Here is a 19,220-nt window from a genome sequence, read left to right on the forward strand (position 1 = left end):
TGAGAGTGCCCTCTGGTGGTTTTGCCCACAATGCTTTTTATCAATTTCAGGAGTGTTAACCCACCTCACCAAGGGAAGGAAATATGAGAATAAGAACTGGGTAGTAAGATTTCCATGAAGCTAAATTTATTCCATGTTAAGAACCATCACACTTTACGTACTTTTCAAACTTCTAGAAAGACAAACAAGTGGATCTTTCATAAAATGTTAGCGATGGTGGATAATAGATTAGTCCTCTGGGGTGGGAAATGAGAGAAGCAGAGAGGAAGCGGTGGTGATGAAATATGTACTTATTTAGCAACTCATGAAAACCAAAATTCCAGGAACTATATATACAGTGTTAACTGCAATGTACTATATTTCCAGCACAACAAAAACTAAATTAATTCTCCAAAGCACTAACATATGAATCTGTGTGGTTTGGCCATCTTAGAATTGAACAATTTCTATTTAGTAGATCTTTGTACTTAGAAGAAAATCTGTTCATTAATTTAGCTTTTACTCTTCCTTTTTGTGTGTGTCTTTTTTAGGGCCATACCTACAGCACATGGAGGTTCCCAGGCTAGGGGTCCAATTGGGGCTGTAGCAGCCGGCCTAAACCACAGTCACAGCAACGCAGGATCCGAGCCGTGTCTGCGACCTACACCACAGCTCACGGCAACGCCGGATCCTTAACCCACTGGAGCAAGGCCGGGGACCAAACCCGCAACGTTATGGTTCCTAGTTGGATTTGTTAACCACTGAGCCACGATGGGAACACTGATTCTTTCTATTTTTTTAAATAAATTTTTTCTTTTTGGCCTCGCCCAGCAGCAGAAGTTCCTGAAGCAGGGACTGAATCCACACCACAGCAGTAACAATGGCACATCCTTAACCTGCTATGCCACCAGAGAACTCTATTTCCTACTTTTTATAACATGGCTTACCTCAATCTTTGTAAAAATTTGTGGATGTAAATCAATCTGAAAAAAAAATATCCATTTTCAAACATAGCTGGTTAATATTTCTGATTAACAAATGCTTGGCTTTTTTTTTAGGGCCACACCTGCAGCACATGGAAATACCCAGGCTAGGAGTTGAAGTGGAGCTGCAGCTGCCAGCCTACGCCACAGCCACAGCCACACAGGATCCGAGGCGTGTCTGCAACCTACACTACAGCTCACGGCAACAACGGATCCTTAACCCACTGAGCCACTAAAGAACTCCCTCAAATACTTTTTTGTGTGGTGTTTTGGATCTTTTTTTTTTTTTTTTTTTTTTTTTTTTTTTTCTGGCCACACATGCAGCATGCAGAAGTTCCTGGGCCAGAGATCAAACCCAAAACAGTTAACCCAAGCTGCGGCAGTGAAAACACTGAGTCCTTAACTGCTAGGCCACCAGTGAACTCCTGATTATCAAATTCTATGGACTTGTTTTTCCTTTGATCTTTCCCAATAAATTAATAAGTTATTAAAGAAAAAAGTATAAACCACTTAAAAACACTTTCTTTCAGTAACAGAGGGCAGCCATTGTTAACATTCCTCTTACTCTTTCCTATTCACTATTTCTTTCATTTTACTGATCACCTGAACCTTCGGCTAGCGTTCCTTTATTAAAAGAACAAGATTAAGCATAGACTTTGAATGTGCAATCATTTTTCAAGTCAAATTTTAAAACATCGCAAATACCGTACAAGTATGTAAAGCAGCTTTTCACTTTCTTAAAAGACTCCTCAACTCCTAAATATTAGAAATCACAGAGACAGCAATGCTTTTACGGGTCAAACATAAGCTGGTAATGATAATCAACAGAACAGACTATTAACATTCTTGTAAGACTAGTTTAGTAGTATTAATGTCTTAATCACAGAGATTCATGTGTTCTAAAGCTAGCATAATTTTTGAGACAGGAAAAAAAAATCTCGAAGTGAATAATACAATATTCTTTCTAGGAAAGTACATTCTTGGGTGAAAGAAAACACTACATGTCATAGCGATATGTCATAGACAAGCTCTGGAGCCTGACAGTTCGGATCCTGGCTCTTTCACCTGCTATGTAAGTAGGGCTCAAGTCACTTAGCCTTAACTGTAAAATGGGGATGACTGCTTTCTTCAAAGGATTATTGACAGAATTTAATAATAATGTATATAAAGGAGCTGGTAGAGAATAGAAACTGATTAAAATGTAACTATTTCCCAGATCCACAAAAAAAGGAAACATTATAACATCTCTTTTCTGTGTGGACCTCATGAGTTTCTTTTCAAAGGTAATTTAAAAATTGCCTTCAGGGGGATCATGCACATTTTTACTAAGAGTATTTACACTGTTAACAATATTTGGCTGATAATGTAAAGGTACTTAGTCATACTAGACACATAAAAATAAACAGTAGACTTTAATAACTCTAAAGGAAAAAATGGGGAGTTCCTGTTGTGGCACAACGGAAACGAATGTGACTAGTATCCATGAGGATGCAGGTTCGATCCCTGGCCTCAATCAGTGGGTTGGCGATCTGGCGTTGCCGGGAGCTGTGGTGTAGGTCACTGACAAGGCACAGATCCCGTGTTGCTGGGGCTGTGGTATAGGCCAGCAGCTGTAGCTTCAATTCGACCCCTAGTGTGGGAATGCCCATATGTGGCGGGTCCAGCATTAAAAAAGCAAACAAACAAACAAAACGTAAAAAATGATAAAATAGGCTTCTGTAAATAAGAATGTCAAATCCAGAATTACTTACTATATATAAAGAAATACACATTCTAATATATGATAAGATCTTTTAATTATTTTACTATATAACATATTGGTGAATATACCCAACTGTATTTTCTCAAATGGCAAATGAGATGCAGGATAACATTTCTCTCTGATTTCTGAAAATCTCAGTATCATCTGTCTTTTGGAGGATTTGGCTTCCTACGACGTCTATGATACCTTGAAAAGAAGAAAATATTTAAGATAAGATTATTTTATAAAAATTAACTGCTCCTGATAGAAATATCAAATTTCTAGCTTGCTATTTATCGGCACTCAAAAAAAATCAATGAAACCTAAAACACACACATACACACAGAGCAGGACACAACTCAGGCAGATATTTCTTAGTAATAAGCCACATTTCCCTGCCGTGAAAATTGTTTCCTATTAATTAAGCATTTAGAAAGTCTTTTTTCAGATCTTGAGATAATTTCAATACAGTAATTTAAATGACTATTCCTTAATTAAAAACTAATGCTTATCTTTATCATAAAGAAAGAGCACAGGAGTTCCCACTGTGGTACAATGGGTTAATGATCCAGTTTGTTTCTGTGGAGGTGCCGGTTTGATATCCCGCACAATCCACAGCACAATGGGTTAAGGATCCAGCATTGCTGCAGTTGTGGGGTAGGTTGAAGCTTCGGCCCAGATTCGATCCCTGGCACCGGAACTTCCATATGCTGCAGGTGCAGCCAAAAAAAGAAAAATAAACAGCACCATGTGAACATGCAGAACGTGCTCAATTAAAGTTTTATGTAGGAGTGCCCGTCGTGGCGCAGTGGTTAACGAATCCGACTAGGAACCATGAGGATGCGGGTTCGGTCCCTGCCCTTGCTCAGTGGGTTAACGATCCGGCGTTGCCGTGAGCTGTGGTGTAGGCTGCAGACGCGGCTCGGATCCTGCATTGCTGTGGCTCCGGCGTGGGCCGGTGGCTGCAGCTCTGACTAGACCCCTAGCCTGGGAACCTCCATATGCGGCAGGAGCGGCCCAAGAAATGGCAAAAAAACAAAAAAACAAAACAAAACAAAAAAGTTTTATGTAAAAGCGGATGTTCGGTGAGTTCCCGCTGTAGCTCAGTGAGTTAAGAATCCGACTTGTATCCACGAGGATGTGCTATAGATCCCTGCCCTTGCTCAGTGGGTTAAGAATCCCACTTTGCCGTAAGCTGTGGTGTAGGTTGCAGACATCGCTCGGATCTGGTGTTGCTGGGGCTGTGCTGCAGACCTGCAGCTGCAGCTCCGATTAGACTCCTAGCCTGGGAACTTGCACATGCCGCACGTGTGGCCCTAAAACAATAAATAAATAAATAAATAAATAAATAAATAATTTTAAAAGGGGGATGTTTGGCTCTGAAAGAGAGGCCTCTTTAGCTGCAGTCATGTTTTAATAAACAATAAAAGATGATTAGTAATAAGTATACTGAAAAATGTGCAATGTCACGGAAAATGGAAGTGGTACTGCTTATTCACACATTTACAGGACTGCTTTATATTTCAGAAACGTAGAATTACTCTCCAGATCCTTCTTTCTATCCAGACTTCGTTCAATCCTTCCATCATTTCAACATAACTTCACATTTAGTGGAGTCCTGTTAGCTATTTTCTCAGGATCATTTGCTCATTCATTTATTCATTCATTTTCAAATGTGTGGAGCATCTCCTATGCGCCAGTCACTAATTTTAGGTGCCAAGGATTCTATGATACACAAAACATGACAAAAGCCCCACCCTCATGAAGCTGACACTGCAATGCATAATAGAAAAACAAGATAAACAAGTTGGCCAGGGAGGGCTCAGTGAGTGAACACTCAAAGGAAGTTAAGAGAGCTATCTTTTTCAGCAGGCAGTGTATTCTATGTAAACAGAAAGTAAAAAAGCTATGAGGTGGAAGGGGGGGCATGTTCAAGGAGGAGCAAAGAGGACATGTGGCTGGAATAGAGTGAACAAGGAAGAGAAGAGTAGGAAATGAGAATGGAAATGTAACAGGGTCAGCTCACACAGTTTTTTTTTCTCTCTCTCTCCTTTTAGGGCTGTAACTTTGGCATATGGAAGTTTCCAGGGTAGGGGTCTAATTGGAGACATAGCTGCCGGCCTATGCTATAGCCATGGCAATGCCAGATCCGAGCCATGTCTGCAAACTACACCACAGCCTTACTCACTGAGTGAGGCCAGGGATCGAACCCATATCCTCATGGATACTAGTTGGGTTCTTAACCTGCTGAGCCACAACGAGAACTACATAGATTCTTTAGATAATAGTTAGCTTTTTTCTGAGTGAGATGGAAAGCAGTTTGAGGGTTTTTCAAGAGAAAAATTTTAGGAATTAATGGAATGTTTGAGGGCTACTCACAGGGTTACTCTAGCTGTGTGCTTAGACTGGACTTTAGGGAAGCAAAGACAGAAGTAGGGAGATCAGTTAGAAAGCCACTTCTATAAACCAGGCAGAAGATGGTGGCATGGACCAGGATAAGAGCAGAGAGAAGAGTGACACATGGTCAAATCAGAGAAGATACATTTTGGAGAGCCAACAGGATTTGCTGGTAGACCAGATGTTAGGTACAAAGCAGCGTCAAGAATGATACCAAGATTTCTGGTGCAAGCAGCTAGAAGAATGAAACTGGCATTAACTGAAACAGGGAAGGCTGCAGGAGAAACTGGTTTGTGGACGACCACAGGAAGCTCGATTAGAGACACATTAAGTTAGATGTCCATTAGACATGTCCAGCAGGCATTGGATACACAGTTCTGGAGGTCAAGGGACAGAAAGAAACAGATTTGGGAGCCATCAGCATGCAGATGGTATTTAAAACCACGTGATGGGATGAGATCATTATCTTAGGGAATGGGACACAAAAGAGGAGAGGATCAAGGACTGATCCCCCAAAACTTCGAGATAAGGGAGACGAAAAGGAATCAGCAAGAGAAACCAAGAGAGTACAGGAACTACGGATATGTAAAGAAAAGTTTCAACGAACTTATTAAGGTCCAATTAATGAGAAAAATCACAAGAACAAAATGCAACCACTACGAACTCTGTAACACTGCTAAAATGATGTGTCTGGAAAGAACGGTAATGGAAGGAATGTTCCACTGACTTTTTTATATTTTTTCATGCCCACTGAGGAACACTGAGGAAAGGAAGAAGAGCCTGAACACAGACGCGGGCAACTGAGGGCACTGCTATGTCCTGCTTCCTGACAACTGGCAACACTAAAGGCTAATGGGATAACTTGGGAATGCAGAGAAGGGCAAAGCAATTCAGAATCACACCCTCAACAACTATTCACAGAAGAGCTATCTAATGCAAACTGCTATAAGGAGTACAAAATAGCTGATTTTGCCTAAGGAGTACCTTTCAGAGAGTATGTTTAAAGCCCCATTACTTGAGGTAAATTTTAATGCAGTGGCGAATCAAGTTTAATTTGTTTTCATCATCAAACAGGAAGTAGGAGGAGCCTCATGGTCACATATGCTATTTTTTGAAATCAACTTTTACACAAATGAATATAAAAATAGTTATTCAGGAAAAGGCAGAGGGTAGGAAACTAAAAGTTCAATTTAACCACACACCCAATGTCCTGAGTTTCCTCATCGCTCATACTAAAAATTTAAACAATTCTAGTAGCCAGTCTCAAGAAAAAGCCCAAGTCTAAGCAGACTCTTTGAACTGCCAACCTAAAGTAAAAAGGATTACCAGGATTAGGAAACAGCAATACCCAATTCATAAATTTCCTGGCAACAATTTTAACCTTAGATTCCCAGCTTTGAGATAATCTAATCACCAGTGTTTACTACCACTGGACTATTTCAGCATCAACTCTGTATAGTCATACTACCTATATTCCCAGTCCACCCACCCTGGGTGAGGCCAGTCATTCAAGGTAGGTTCAGGATTGAATGAGGTGGGCAACACCCTAGGATCCTAAAGCCTTTAATGATCTTGATTCAGAATCTGATAATAGAGAATATCTGAATCCACAGGTGACCCACCCAGATAAAATGGAAATGAGATCAGCCCACATAACTTGACAGCTGAACTGGAATAAAGCTTCCAGGAATCACTGGGAAAGTTACCAGTGGACCATCCCAAACACTACCCTAAAGCAGCCTTCAAAGAAAAAGAGAAGACCTTCAAGAAGCTGTGGAGAAAATTAGGTAAAATATTCCATCAGACAGTAACTAAGCATCCACACACTGTATTAAGGATACTGTATTAGAGGTCTTCCAGAAAACTACAAAACAGAAGTTGTGTCCCTGATGAAGAAAGAAGAGAGCGGAAGCTGAAACCTAGAGATCACCTACAAATGTAACAATAACACGTATCTAATACACTATAGTTGCATGTGATAGTTACATGTTACAGGGTTTGATCCCTGGCCTCGTTCAGTGGGTTAAGGATCCAGAGTTGCCATGAGCTGTGGTGCACGTTGCAGACGTAGCTCGGATCTGGTGTTGCTGTGGCTCTGGTGTAGGCTGGCAGCAACCAATTAGATCCCTAGCCTGGGACCTGCATATGCCTCGGGTGTGGCCCTAAGACAAAAAAAAAGGCAAAAATAAATAAATAAATAAAACCCACTTTAAATATAAAGACACAGATAGGTTAAAAGTGAAAGAATAGAAACAGATATAGCATGTAAACTCTGATCAAAAGGAGGCTGGACAGGCTATATTAATACTAGATAAGTTAAATTTCAGAATAAGAAAAATTAGCAGTAATAAAAAAGAAAACTTCCTTTTACAATCTTTACCTATAGAGGGCAAGAGAGAGAAATAAAAAGCATAAAGATTGCAAAAGTAGAAGGAAAACTGTCCTTACTCAGTGATGGCATGGTCATCTACACAGAAAACTCTTAGAAATATATTAAAAAGCTACTAAAATTAGTCTCAAAACCAGAGGATATACGGCTGGTTTCAAGACTTAAAGTTACAGTATGCAAAATAGTGAAGTATTCCAAAGAGAGATAAAAAAAACCCTATATATTTATATAATATATAACACATATAATATATAAAGATTATATATATCTTTTTTTTAATTTTGCTTTTTAGCGCCACACCCATGACATATAGAAGTACCCAGGCTAGGGACTGATTCGGAGCTACAGCTGCTACCCTAGCCACAGACACACTGGATCCAAGCCAAGTCTGTGACCTACACCACAGTTCATGGCAACACCGGATCCCTAACCCACTGAGCGAGGCCAGGGATCCAACCCACCCCCTCACGGATCCTAGCTGGGTTCTTTAACTGCTGATCCATGAAGGGAACTCCAAAGACAAACATATATTAGTAGAACAAAATAGAGTCCAGGACTCTGCACATATGATTTCAACAAAGATGTTATGGCAATTTAATGGGGAAAGGCAACATTTTCAACTAGTGGTATTGGAACAACTGGATATAAATATACCAAAAATAAAAAATCCTTAACCTATGCCTTACACCAAACATAAAAAGTAACTCTAAATGGATTACAGACCTAAATGTTAGACTAAGATTCTAAAACTTCTAGACGAAAACACACAAGACAGTCTTAGTGACCTTGGGTTTAGGCAGTTTTTTAAATTGGTTTCTTTTTTTTTTTGGCTGAGCTTGGGTCACACAGAAGCTTCTGGGCCAGGGAATGAATTCGTGCCAGAGCAATGACAATGCCAGAGCATTAACCTTCTGAGCCACCATGGAACTACAAGATTTAAGTAGGATGCAAAAAGCTTGAACAAAAAGGAAAAGTTTATAAATTGGACTTCATCAAAATGAAAACACTTTTGATCTTCAAATGACACTATTAAGGACATGAAAAAACAAGCCACAGACAGGGAGGAAATATTTGCAAAACTTTTACTTCGTAAAGGATTTTGATCTCATAAAGGATTTGATCCTTCTTACACTTTAAGAGAATTAATCTGTTTTTTAAATAATAGGCAAAAATGTTGCACAGCTACTTTACCAAAAACCAACCAAATAAAAAAAACACAAATGTATAGACTGCCAATAGGCACATGAAAAGCTGCTCAAAATCATAAGTAATTGATTAGCGCAACATAAGTTAAAACCGTAATGAAATACTACTGTTCAGCCAAAAGAATGATTAAAATTTTAGAAACAGATGATACCAAATATTGAGGTGAATGTGGAGCAACTAGAACTCTCACACAGCTAGTGGGAGTGTAAAATGTTTCAGCCACTTTGACAGTGGCTTATGAATGTAAACGTGTCCTTATTATATGACCAAGTAATCCTACCACTAGGTATTTACTTCAGAGAAATAAAGACATGTCCATACAATAACCTGCACTTCAGGGGTTCCCGTCACGGTGCAGCAGAAACGAATCCAACTAGGAACCATGAGGATGTGGGTTTGACCCCTGGCCTCGCTCAGTGGGTCAAGGATCTGGCACTGCCGTGAGTTGTGGTGTAGGTTGCAGACGTGGCTCAGATCCCATGTTGCTGTGGCTGTGGTGTAGGCCGGCAACTGTAGCTCCAATTCGACCCCTGGCCTGGGAATCTCCATGTGCTGCAGGTGCAGTCCTAAACAGCAAAAAAATAAATAAATAAAAATAACCTGCACTTCAATGTTTACACAGCTTTATTTATAACAGCCAAAAAACTGGAAAGACTCCAAAATGTCCAACTGGTTATCAGATAAACTGTAGTTTAGGAGTGCCCATCATGGTTGGGCGGTAAAGATCCTGACTAGTGTCCACAAGGATGTTCAGTCCCTGGCCTCTCTCCGTGGGTTAAGGATCCAGCGTTGCCATGAGCTGTGGTGTGTAGACGTGGTTCGGATCTGGCATTACTGTGGCTGTGACGCAGAGCGGCAGCTGCAGCTGTGATTCGACCCCTGGTCTGGGAACTTCCATATGCTGCAGGTTCAGCTCTAAAAAAGACAACTAAAACTGTGGTCTGGCCATACAGAAATAAAAAGGAACAAACTATTGGTATACATAGTACGCGACAACACGGATGACTCTCGAAAGCATTATAGTCAGTGAAGTTAGACACAGAAGGTTACACACTGCATAATTCCATTTATATGCTTCTAGAAAGGGTAAAACATGAAATTTTAGAAATCCTAGAAAGTGAGAGAGAGCAGACCATAACTACTAAGAGTGAGGGATTACAGAGAGTAAACTGACTACAAAAGCATATGGGAGAACTTTTTGGAGTGATGAGAATAATCTACAATATGACTGTGGTAATATAATTCCACAGCTGTATACATTTGTAAAAATACATCACAGTGTATACTTAGGAGTTCCCACTGTGGCTCAGCAATAATGAACCTGTCTAGTATCCATGAGGGTGCAGGTTCCATCCCTGGACCCATTCATTGGGTTAAGCATCTGATGTTGCCGTAAGCTGCCATGTGGGCTGGCAGCTACAGTTCCTATTCAACCCCTAGCCTGGGAACTTCCATATCCGTGGGTGTGGCCCTATAAAGAAAAAAAAAAAAAAGTGTATACTTAAACTGGTGAATGTCTTCCTTAAAACATTTGCCAAACTCATGAAGTTGGAGTTCCCACTGTGGCACAACAGGTTAGGGATCCGGCATTGTCTCTGCAGCAGCTCAGATTCAATCCCTGGCCTGGGAGCTTCCATTTGCCACAGGTGCGGCATAAAGAAAAAAAAAAAACAAAAAAACGCAAGGTATGTAAATTATATCTCAAAAGAGCCCGTTTAAGAAAAGATGCTTCAGAAATTATTTGCGGAGTTCCCGTCGTGGCGCAGTGGTTAATGAATCCGACTAGGAACCATGAGGTTGCGGGTTCGATCCCTGGCCTTGATCAGTGGGTTAAAGATCTGGCGTTGCCGTGAGCTGTGGTGTAGGTCGCAGATGCGGCTCAGATCACGCTTTGCTGTGGCTGTGGTGTAGGTCGGCAGCAACAGCTCTGATTAGACCCTTAGCCTGGGAACCTCCATATGCCATGTGTGTGGCCCTGGAAAAGGCCAAAAAAAAAAAAAAAAAAAAAAAAAGATGCTTCAAAAAGATTAAGATAAAAGCTATGAAGCTATGAGTAGGAGACAATACTAATGATTATCATTTACCACGTTAACCACATTATTATTGAACATATAATATATGCCAGGTGCTTAACTTGTACGATATATTTTAATCTCAAAGCCACTAAGTGAATTGGACATTATTAATTCTATTTGCTTTAATAGACAACAAGAGTGAATAGCTAGTACGTAGCAGAGACAAGATGAGTGAATCTAGGCCTCTTTAACACAAAGTTGTACTCTCAGAAAAGAGTTCCACTTTACTGGAGTTCAAAAAGCACCTAACTGAGGATAACATGAGACAGAGCTCTTCAGGCAGGTAGAGTTTAACAATGTTCGTCTACAGGGAACAGAACATTAGTAGATATAAAGGAAGATTTTTACCCTATGCTTTAAATACTTCTGAATTGTTTAAAAATACTTTTAAACAAGCATGTTATACCTTCTAATAACGTATTTAAAAGATGTTTTATACATATGTATACCCCAAGTGTCAAATTCATAATGGGGAGTTCCCACTGTGGCGCAGCAGAAATGAACCTGACTAGGAAACCATGAGGCTTCCAGTTTGATCCCCGGCCTCGCTCAGTGGGTTAAGGATCCCTGGCGTTGCCATGAGCTGTGGTGTAGGTCACAGATGCGGCTCGGATCTGGTGTTGCTGTGGCTGTGGTGTAGGCCGGCAGCTGTAGCTCTGACTGGACCCCTAGCCTGGGAACCTCCATATGCCATGGGTGCAGCCCTAAAAACCAAAAAAAAAAAACCCCACAATGGGTCCCTTTCTCTTGACTGCCATAATTTTTAAATTCTGAAATATTTAAGAGCTCCTGCTGTGGTGCAGCGGGTTAATAAGAATCCAACTGCGGTAGCCTGGATCGCTGAGGAGGTGCAGGTTTAATCGCCGGCCTGATGCAGTGGGTTAAGGATCCAGTGTTGCTGCAGCTGTGGCACAGGTCACAGCTGTGGGTCAGATTCAGTTCCTGGCCTGGGAACTTCCATATGCCACAGATGTGGCCAAAAAAAAAAGAGTTGTGTAATATTTAGTAAAACACCCTCCTATATACTGCCTGATGTTTAAGAAGTGCTGACATCTAGAAACCAACCCTTGAAAATGGCTTATATTAATCCAAAATATATATGTAGATACCAAATAAATATGGGTCAAATGATGAGTAATCACACATTAGCATATTTAAATTTTTAAAAGATCACAAGGACAAGACCTACAGAAAAAGTTTCTTCATATACATAAGCTAGCATCTGAAGCTCTTATGTTGAACTCTTTACTAGGAGATACTGGGATAATCACTTGTATCTAAAGTCAGCTCACAATTCAAATTGCCTCAGGAATCCTGATGGGACAAGATATACCAGAAGATTAAATTAATTAGTAGTCAAAGCTAATTAGCAGTAATGAGATTAAATAAGTAAATAAGATTAAACGCAGGTGGGATATTAGGCAAAAATGTCTGAAGACAACAAGTTTGGTTTTAAGACTCCCCAAGGGTCTTCTTGCCTTCAGTCCTGCTCCTTTCATGTTACAATCGATAGAGAATTTTCATAACTTCAGCAATTTGGATATGAACAAAAGATAGTTTAAAAAATGCAGCAACATGAAACACTCGGGAAAGAAACAGGTTCTGAAATCCACTACAGAAAAATTTCAAGGCAGGGCTTGAACTAAAATATTTGGATAATATGACAAATAAAAACTATACATGAGCAATGTTATGAATCATGAAAAGAAATCACAGAATATAGTAATGACTTAGATTTGGGGCTTATAAAATGGCTTGCTAATTTGTTTTCCCATAACCTAACTTACAAAGGTAAGGAAAAACAGAGACAGCATTATAAACAAAGTGGGTACTAAATAAGAAAGAGTTCCCGTTGTGGCTCAGCAGAAACAAATCTGACTAGCATCCTTGAGGCCGCAGGTTTGATCCCTGGCCTTGTTCAGGGTTAAGGATCCGGTGTTGCCATGTGCTGTGGTGTAGGTCACAGACCCCGCTGGGATCTGACTTGCTGTGGCTGTGGCGTAGGCCAGTGGCTCCAGCTCCGATTCAACCCCTAGCCTGGGAACCTCCATATGCCATGGGTGCAGCCCTGAAAACAAACAAACAAAAAACTAAGAAAAATCAAGGAAGAGGATATAAAATAGACATAGAAATTGAAAGACACTATAGTGGCAGAAATGAATGAATAAAGAAGATGTGATAAACATATACAACGGACTGATACTCCGCCACACAAAAGAACACAATGCTGCCATTTGCAGCAACACAGGTGGACCTAGACAATACTATGTTTAAATAAGTCAGAAAAAGACAAACACTCTGTTATCACTTACATGTGGAAGCTAAAAGAAAGAAACAAATGTGTAAAACAAAAGAGAAACAGCCTAACAGAGAGAGAGAACAAACTAGTGGTTACCAGTGAGGAAAGAGAAGGGGAAAGGGGGAAGGAAGGTAGGGGTGAGGGATTAAGAAACACAAACCACTGTGTACAAAGTAAATAAGCAACAAAGACATACTGCGCGGCCAAGGAAAACATAGCCATTATTTTGTAACAACTTTAAATGGAGTATAATCTATAAAAATACTCAATCACTATGTTGGACACCTCAAACGAATAAAATATGTAAATCAATTATACTTTAATAAGGAAATTGATTAATTAAAATAAACATTATTTTATATTAAAAAAGATACCAGAATGGCCAAAAAAAAAATTTTTTTTTCCTTGGGAAACTTATATAGAAATATCACTTTTACTAGAGAAAGATTATGAAGGGAGGGTTTTTTAAGACAGGAAAAGACAAGCTGTATTTTGTTATAATTAATTTAAAACTTTGGAAAGATATCTAGTTAGAAATATTCTGAGGACAATGCCACTGGAAATGTGACTGAGGAAATTTAAAAAAGGATAATGGAGGAGTTCCTGTCGGGGCCCAGGGGAAACAAGTCCGACTTAGGGGCCATGAGGTTACGCGTCTGATCCCTGCCCTCACGTAGTGGGTTAAGGATCTGGCGTTGCCATGAGCTGTGGTGTGGGTCACGGACAAAGCTCGGATCCTGCATTGCTGTGGCTGTGGTGTAGGCCAGCAGCTGTAGCTCCAATTCGACCCACAGCCTGGGAATCTCCATATACCTCAGGCGTGGCCCTAAAAAGAAAGAGAAAAAAAAAAAAAAGCATAATGGAGCAGGCTGCGTATCATCTATATAATGACTGTAACTGAAGCTCTCAGAATGAATTTCAGCAAGACGTGGAGTGTAACGCAGAGCCAGGAAGAATCTCTACTGTAACTACAGATAAGGGAGAAAGTACCTTCTAAAAGAGAAACTGAAAACGTAAACCAAGCCAGATCCATACATGCACTTGCTTTCAAACTGCTCCCACCAGATGATCCACAGAGCCTTCAACCTCAACACAGCCCACAAGGGGTCACCTTCCTTGCTCTCACCCGTTTCCCCGCTTGTATGGGTGACACCGCCATCCCCCCCGACACCTGACAGAAACTTGAGCGTCTCCTATCTCTTCCTTCTCTCTTCCTACCCACAACCAAGTCGGGTAAATTACTGCTGTTAATTACAGTTCTTAAAAATAGCCTCCTCTTTTACTTTCCCCTTTTCTATTTCCTGGTCCTTGCATGCAGATCTTCGACAAATTTCACCTGGACTATTACAATAGTTTCAGAACAGGTTTCCCTGACTTCGATTTTTCTATGTATTACCTTATCCAAATACAGACGAGTCTGCTTAATGATTTTCTAATGCATACACTCTGGGGATGTTGATGTAATAAAACCTAAACTGAGCAGCAGAACACAAAAGCCTTCACAAGATCTTTCTGACATTCCCTCCTCATGTTCTGGGTCCCATTCAAGCTGAACTACTTCAATTTCCCCAGCTTGCTCTCTGACAGGCTATTCTCAGCCTGTGAAGCCTTGTCCCCCTTCCCCGTGGCTACCTCCTAACCATCCTTCAAATCTCAATTACTTGATTTTGCTTATTTCCTCTACTCTTTCCCTCCTTGACTAGAATCAACTTACAAGTAAGAGTTGTGTTGTTTGATCACCCATCACTTAGAGCAGTTGAATGACTGCATATTCATTAATTCCATAAGCATGTCCTGCCATAAATGTGCCAGCCCAGTGCTAGTTATTGGGTGATTAAGTGAATAAAAACAAAATTTGCCCAAACAACTAGAAACAATTAAAAAAAAAAAAGTTACCTCTTAGCTTCAGTTTCTTAGTTTAGTAGAGAGCAAAATAATTTATGAAAGAAGAAAACTTATTAAAGCCAGAGTCAGTTAAGAGGTAAGACTGTAATAAAATGTGAGTACTTGGAAATGGAGGTGCAACTGTAGTTTCTACAATAACTAAGAACAATATTATACTGTCCAATCATTTGCTCCATCTCAACTTTTTTTCTGCAGTAACTCAAAATCTGTTAAATAAATAGATGGATAGCTAAGGACAAGATCAACTGTTCATCAGAAGATGAGTAAAAATATATAAAGTGACCATATCTCAGAATGAAAACATGTTTAAGAACTCTTGCAACATTCATTGAAAACTCTGGTTAAACACCCCCACTAAAACAAAGGAAAAAAAGGAGTTGCCACTTCCGCTTAGCAGGTTAAGAACCCGACTGGTATCCATGAGGAAGCAGGTTCAATCCTGGCCTTGCTCAGTGGGTTAAGGATCTGGCATTGCCATGAGCTGTGGTGTAGGTGGCAGACATGGCTCAGATCCCGTGTTGCTGTGGCTGTGGTGCAGGCTGGCGGCTGCAGCTCCAATTAGACCCCTAGCCTGGGAACTTCCATATGCTGCACGGGTGGCCCCCCAAAAAGGAAAAAAAAGAAGTATTATTTCATTTTACCTACAATATTTGTAGATTTAAAAATACAATTTGGGGAGTTCCCGTCGTGGCGCAGTGGTTAATGAATCCGACTAGGAACCATGAGGCTGCGGGTTCGATCCCTGCCCTTGCTCAGTGGGTTAAAGATCCAGCATTGCCGTGAGCTGTGGTGTAGGTTGCAGATGCAGCTCGGATCCCATGTTGCTGTGGCTCTGGCGTAGGCCAGTGGCTACAGCTCTGATTGGACCCCTAGCCTGGGAATCTCCATATGCCGCGGGAGCGGCCCAAAGAAATGGCACGACAAAAAAAAAAAAAAAAAAAAATACAATTTGGTAGGTAATCATAACGGGTGTTAATTCCTTCATGCAGAGTACAAATGCAGAAGTCTGTTAATGGGAGAAAAGTTACATATTTCTCTAGTGTCTCGTAGGAGTTGAAGAAGTAAAACAGAACTTACTGTCCACGAGGATACCAACGGTGCTTAGTAGTAAAGAACATCTTGCTAAGTTGTTCTATCATGGGTCCTTGCTCTAAATGTTCACCTTTTTCTTCTAATCTGGTTTTCAGCACTAGATCATGTGTTTCTTCAATATTATGTACAGGATCTGGACGAGGGATAGGCTACAAAATAATCAGCAATGAACAACATCAAAATGTAGGAAGGTTAACGAGCACCTGATTCAGTTTACAACAAGATAATTACCACACTCAGGAATTCTTTACAGTACCTCAAGGTAGGTAAGTCAGTCATTAGAACAGTTTCAATTAGTAGCATTATTCATTAAAGAATTATAAATATTTTCCTTCTCATATTAAGTTTTGTCTTCCTTTCCAATAATAAAGTTCTTATTTATTTAAAGTTATCTTGGAGATCCTGTCGTGGCGCAGTGGTTAACAAATCCGACTAGGAACCATGAGGTTGCGGGTTCGATCCCTGCCATTGCTCAGTGGGTTAAGGATCCGGCGTTGCCATGAACTGTGGTGTAGGTTGCAGACGCGGCTCGGATCCCATGTTGCTGTGGCTTTGACCTAGGCTGGTGGCTACAGCTCCAATTCGACCCCTAGCCTGGGAACCTCCATATGCCGCAGAAGCGGCCCAAGAAAACGGCAGAAAGACAAAAAAAAAAAAAAAAAGTTATCTTCCCCCAATAATAAAGTACTTATTACTTTAGTTTCTATTTCTCAAAACTATAAATTGTGCCCCCCCCTTTGGTCTTTTCAGGGCCACACCCATGGCATATGGAGGTCCCCAGGCTAGGGGTCTAATCGGAGCTGTAGCTGCTGGCCTACACCACAGCCACAACAACTTCAGATCTATGCTGCATCTGCAACCTACACCACAGTATGCAACAACACAGGATCCTTAACCCACTGAGTGAGGCCAGGGATCGAATCTGGGTCCTCATGGATACTAGCCAGATTCATTTCTGCTGAGCCATGATGGAACTCCATGTGCTATTTTTTAACTTAAAAAGTTTTCAGTCTCTACCTTGCATATCATTAAAGTGAGAAACAATGAAAAACTTTTAATTGAAAATGCATTTCTTATATCCAAAACAAGCAGGAAATTTTTCAAAGTTTTCATTTTAGACGACCGAAATGCCATCAAACGATGCTTTATGGTAATGTATTTTTTTCCCCTGAAGACATTAATTACTAAAAATCTCATCTCTTCCCACCACATGAGTGATATATAATATATGCTGTATCCATCATCAACAGTGGCTGACTAAAGCCCTTCAAAATCAGTGTCCTGCAAAATCAGATTCCCGATAATTTATGTATTAAGTGATACCATGTAACACAAGACTAACATTGCCTTGCTTCATAAATACCATTTATAGGTATTACAACACATGAAAATCTGATTTACAATCATAAAAGAAGTAATTCAAACACAGATGTATTCTTTATATTCATACACTATCAATGACAACTACTACATTCTGCCACTGTATTGTTATAGCATATATTCATATTCATTTAGCTTATGTACATGAAAAAACAAAACCTTTTTAAAAGGCAATATATTAAGTGCAAGACTAGCAAGTCCCTCCCTCCCTCCTTCTCTCTCTCTTTCTCCCTCCCTTTTCCCCCTCCCTCTTTTTTTTAAAAGCAGCACTCATGGCACGTGGAAGTTCCCATGCCAGGGATCAAACCTGTGCCACAGTTGAGGCCTGTGCCACAGGTGCAGCAAGTCCAGATATTTAACCTGCTGTGCCACTAGGGAACTTCTTAGTTTCTTCTCTTTATGTCACTATACTTGTTGCTAAAGATTAAATGTTTTATCAGCTATAGTGGAATAAATAAATCAATAAAGCCTAAATGTTTCAAATATTATCAAGTATCAATGTTTGTCTCTCTTCCTATTCTCAAGCAGGCTCAATTCTATTCTATCACAAATACTTTCTGCTTCGTATGATTAAAAATATTTTCTTTTCCAGGCACACAGATAAAGGACATTTAGACAGAAATCTAAACCAAAAGCCTCTGCAGACTTGAAACTGATTTTTAGGTTGTATTTGATCTCCTTGATCAAACTTCAAAGAAACGATACAAAAATATTTCAGTAAAAAGGAAAAAATAAAATAAAACTGAATGTCAACTCTAAAAAACATTCAGAACTGTCATCCTGAATTTCCCTTTTAAGGATTTTCAAATATTTGGGAGTTTCCGTTGCGGTGCAGTGGTTAACAAATCCAACTGGGAACCATGAGGTTGCAGGTTCTACCCCTGCCTTTGCTCAATGGGTTAAGGATCTGGTGTTGCTGTGAGTTGTGGTGTGGGTCGCAGATGCGGCTTGGATCCCGCGTTGCTGTGGCTCTGGCGAAGGCCGGTGGCTACAGCTCCTACTCGACCCCTAGTCTGGGAACCTCCATATGCCACGGGAGCGACCCAAGAAAAGGCAAAAACACCAAAAAAAAAAAAAGAATTTTCAAATATTTGAAATTTCCACTTTTGAAATATTCCACTCAATTAACCACTAAAAAGAATCACCTAGTACTTAATTTTTATTTTTCCTAATCATTATTTTTTGCCCCTGGTTTAACATCTTCATTTACCTAAACTAGAAATCCTAAATTCTAGAAAAACATTTTTATTTTTAATAAAACATAGTAAGTCTGGTCGAAACAGAAAGAAAGACCTTTTTAGCTGGCCATGGAAAATAATCAACATCTTTTGGATTCAAATGTGAATTACTACTAAACCAAAGATACAAATCATCTTAACATTCTCAAAGCCAGTGTCAGTCGGTATTTCTGCACACAACCAGGAGCTCGGTGTGCAATGTATGCTTTCTAGGATCTAGAGAGTCATAGGGCCCACTAGAGTTGCACCTACTTCCTTGAAGAAAAAAAAGCAAATCTAAACTTTGTCATGTTTGAATAAAGTTATTTAATGTTATGTGCTATCTTACGAAATTTGTAAATTTGGATTTAAAAAGAACATACTTTAGGAGTTCCCCTCATGGAGCAGTGGAAACAAATTCAACTAGGGACCATGAGGTTGCGGGTTCGATCCCTGCCATTGCTCAGTGGGTTAGGGATCCGGCGTTGCCGTGAGCTGTGGTGTGGGTCACAGACATAGCTCGGATCTGGTGTTGCTGTGGCTGTGGTATAGGCCAG

At 40.2% G+C, this 19,220-nt stretch overlaps 1 protein-coding gene across 2 annotated transcripts in view; it reads right to left on the reverse strand.

Moving 5' to 3' along the window:
- Positions 1-2,739: 2,739 nt before the first annotated feature.
- Positions 2,740-19,220, reverse strand: part of MRPL42 (mitochondrial ribosomal protein L42) — a 30,037-nt gene continuing 13,556 nt past the window's right edge. For both annotated transcript variants that reach the window (XM_013998085.3, XM_005664266.4), the window contains exons 5-6: positions 16,052-16,215; positions 2,740-2,910 (exon numbers count right to left, since the gene is read on the reverse strand). In XM_013998085.3, the coding sequence (XP_013853539.3) occupies positions 2,865-2,910; positions 16,052-16,215 (210 nt within the window). In that variant the 3' untranslated portion in view covers positions 2,740-2,864. The remainder of the gene's footprint in view (positions 2,911-16,051; positions 16,216-19,220) is intronic.

The sequence above is a fragment of the Sus scrofa genome, chromosome 5, assembly GCF_054392235.1.
Source record: "Sus scrofa isolate SSC_HxYL_T2T_F1_AM1 chromosome 5, Sscrofa_HxYL_maternal_Yorkshire_Landrace_v2.0, whole genome shotgun sequence".
In the NCBI taxonomy this organism is placed as follows: Eukaryota; Metazoa; Chordata; class Mammalia; order Artiodactyla; family Suidae; genus Sus; species Sus scrofa.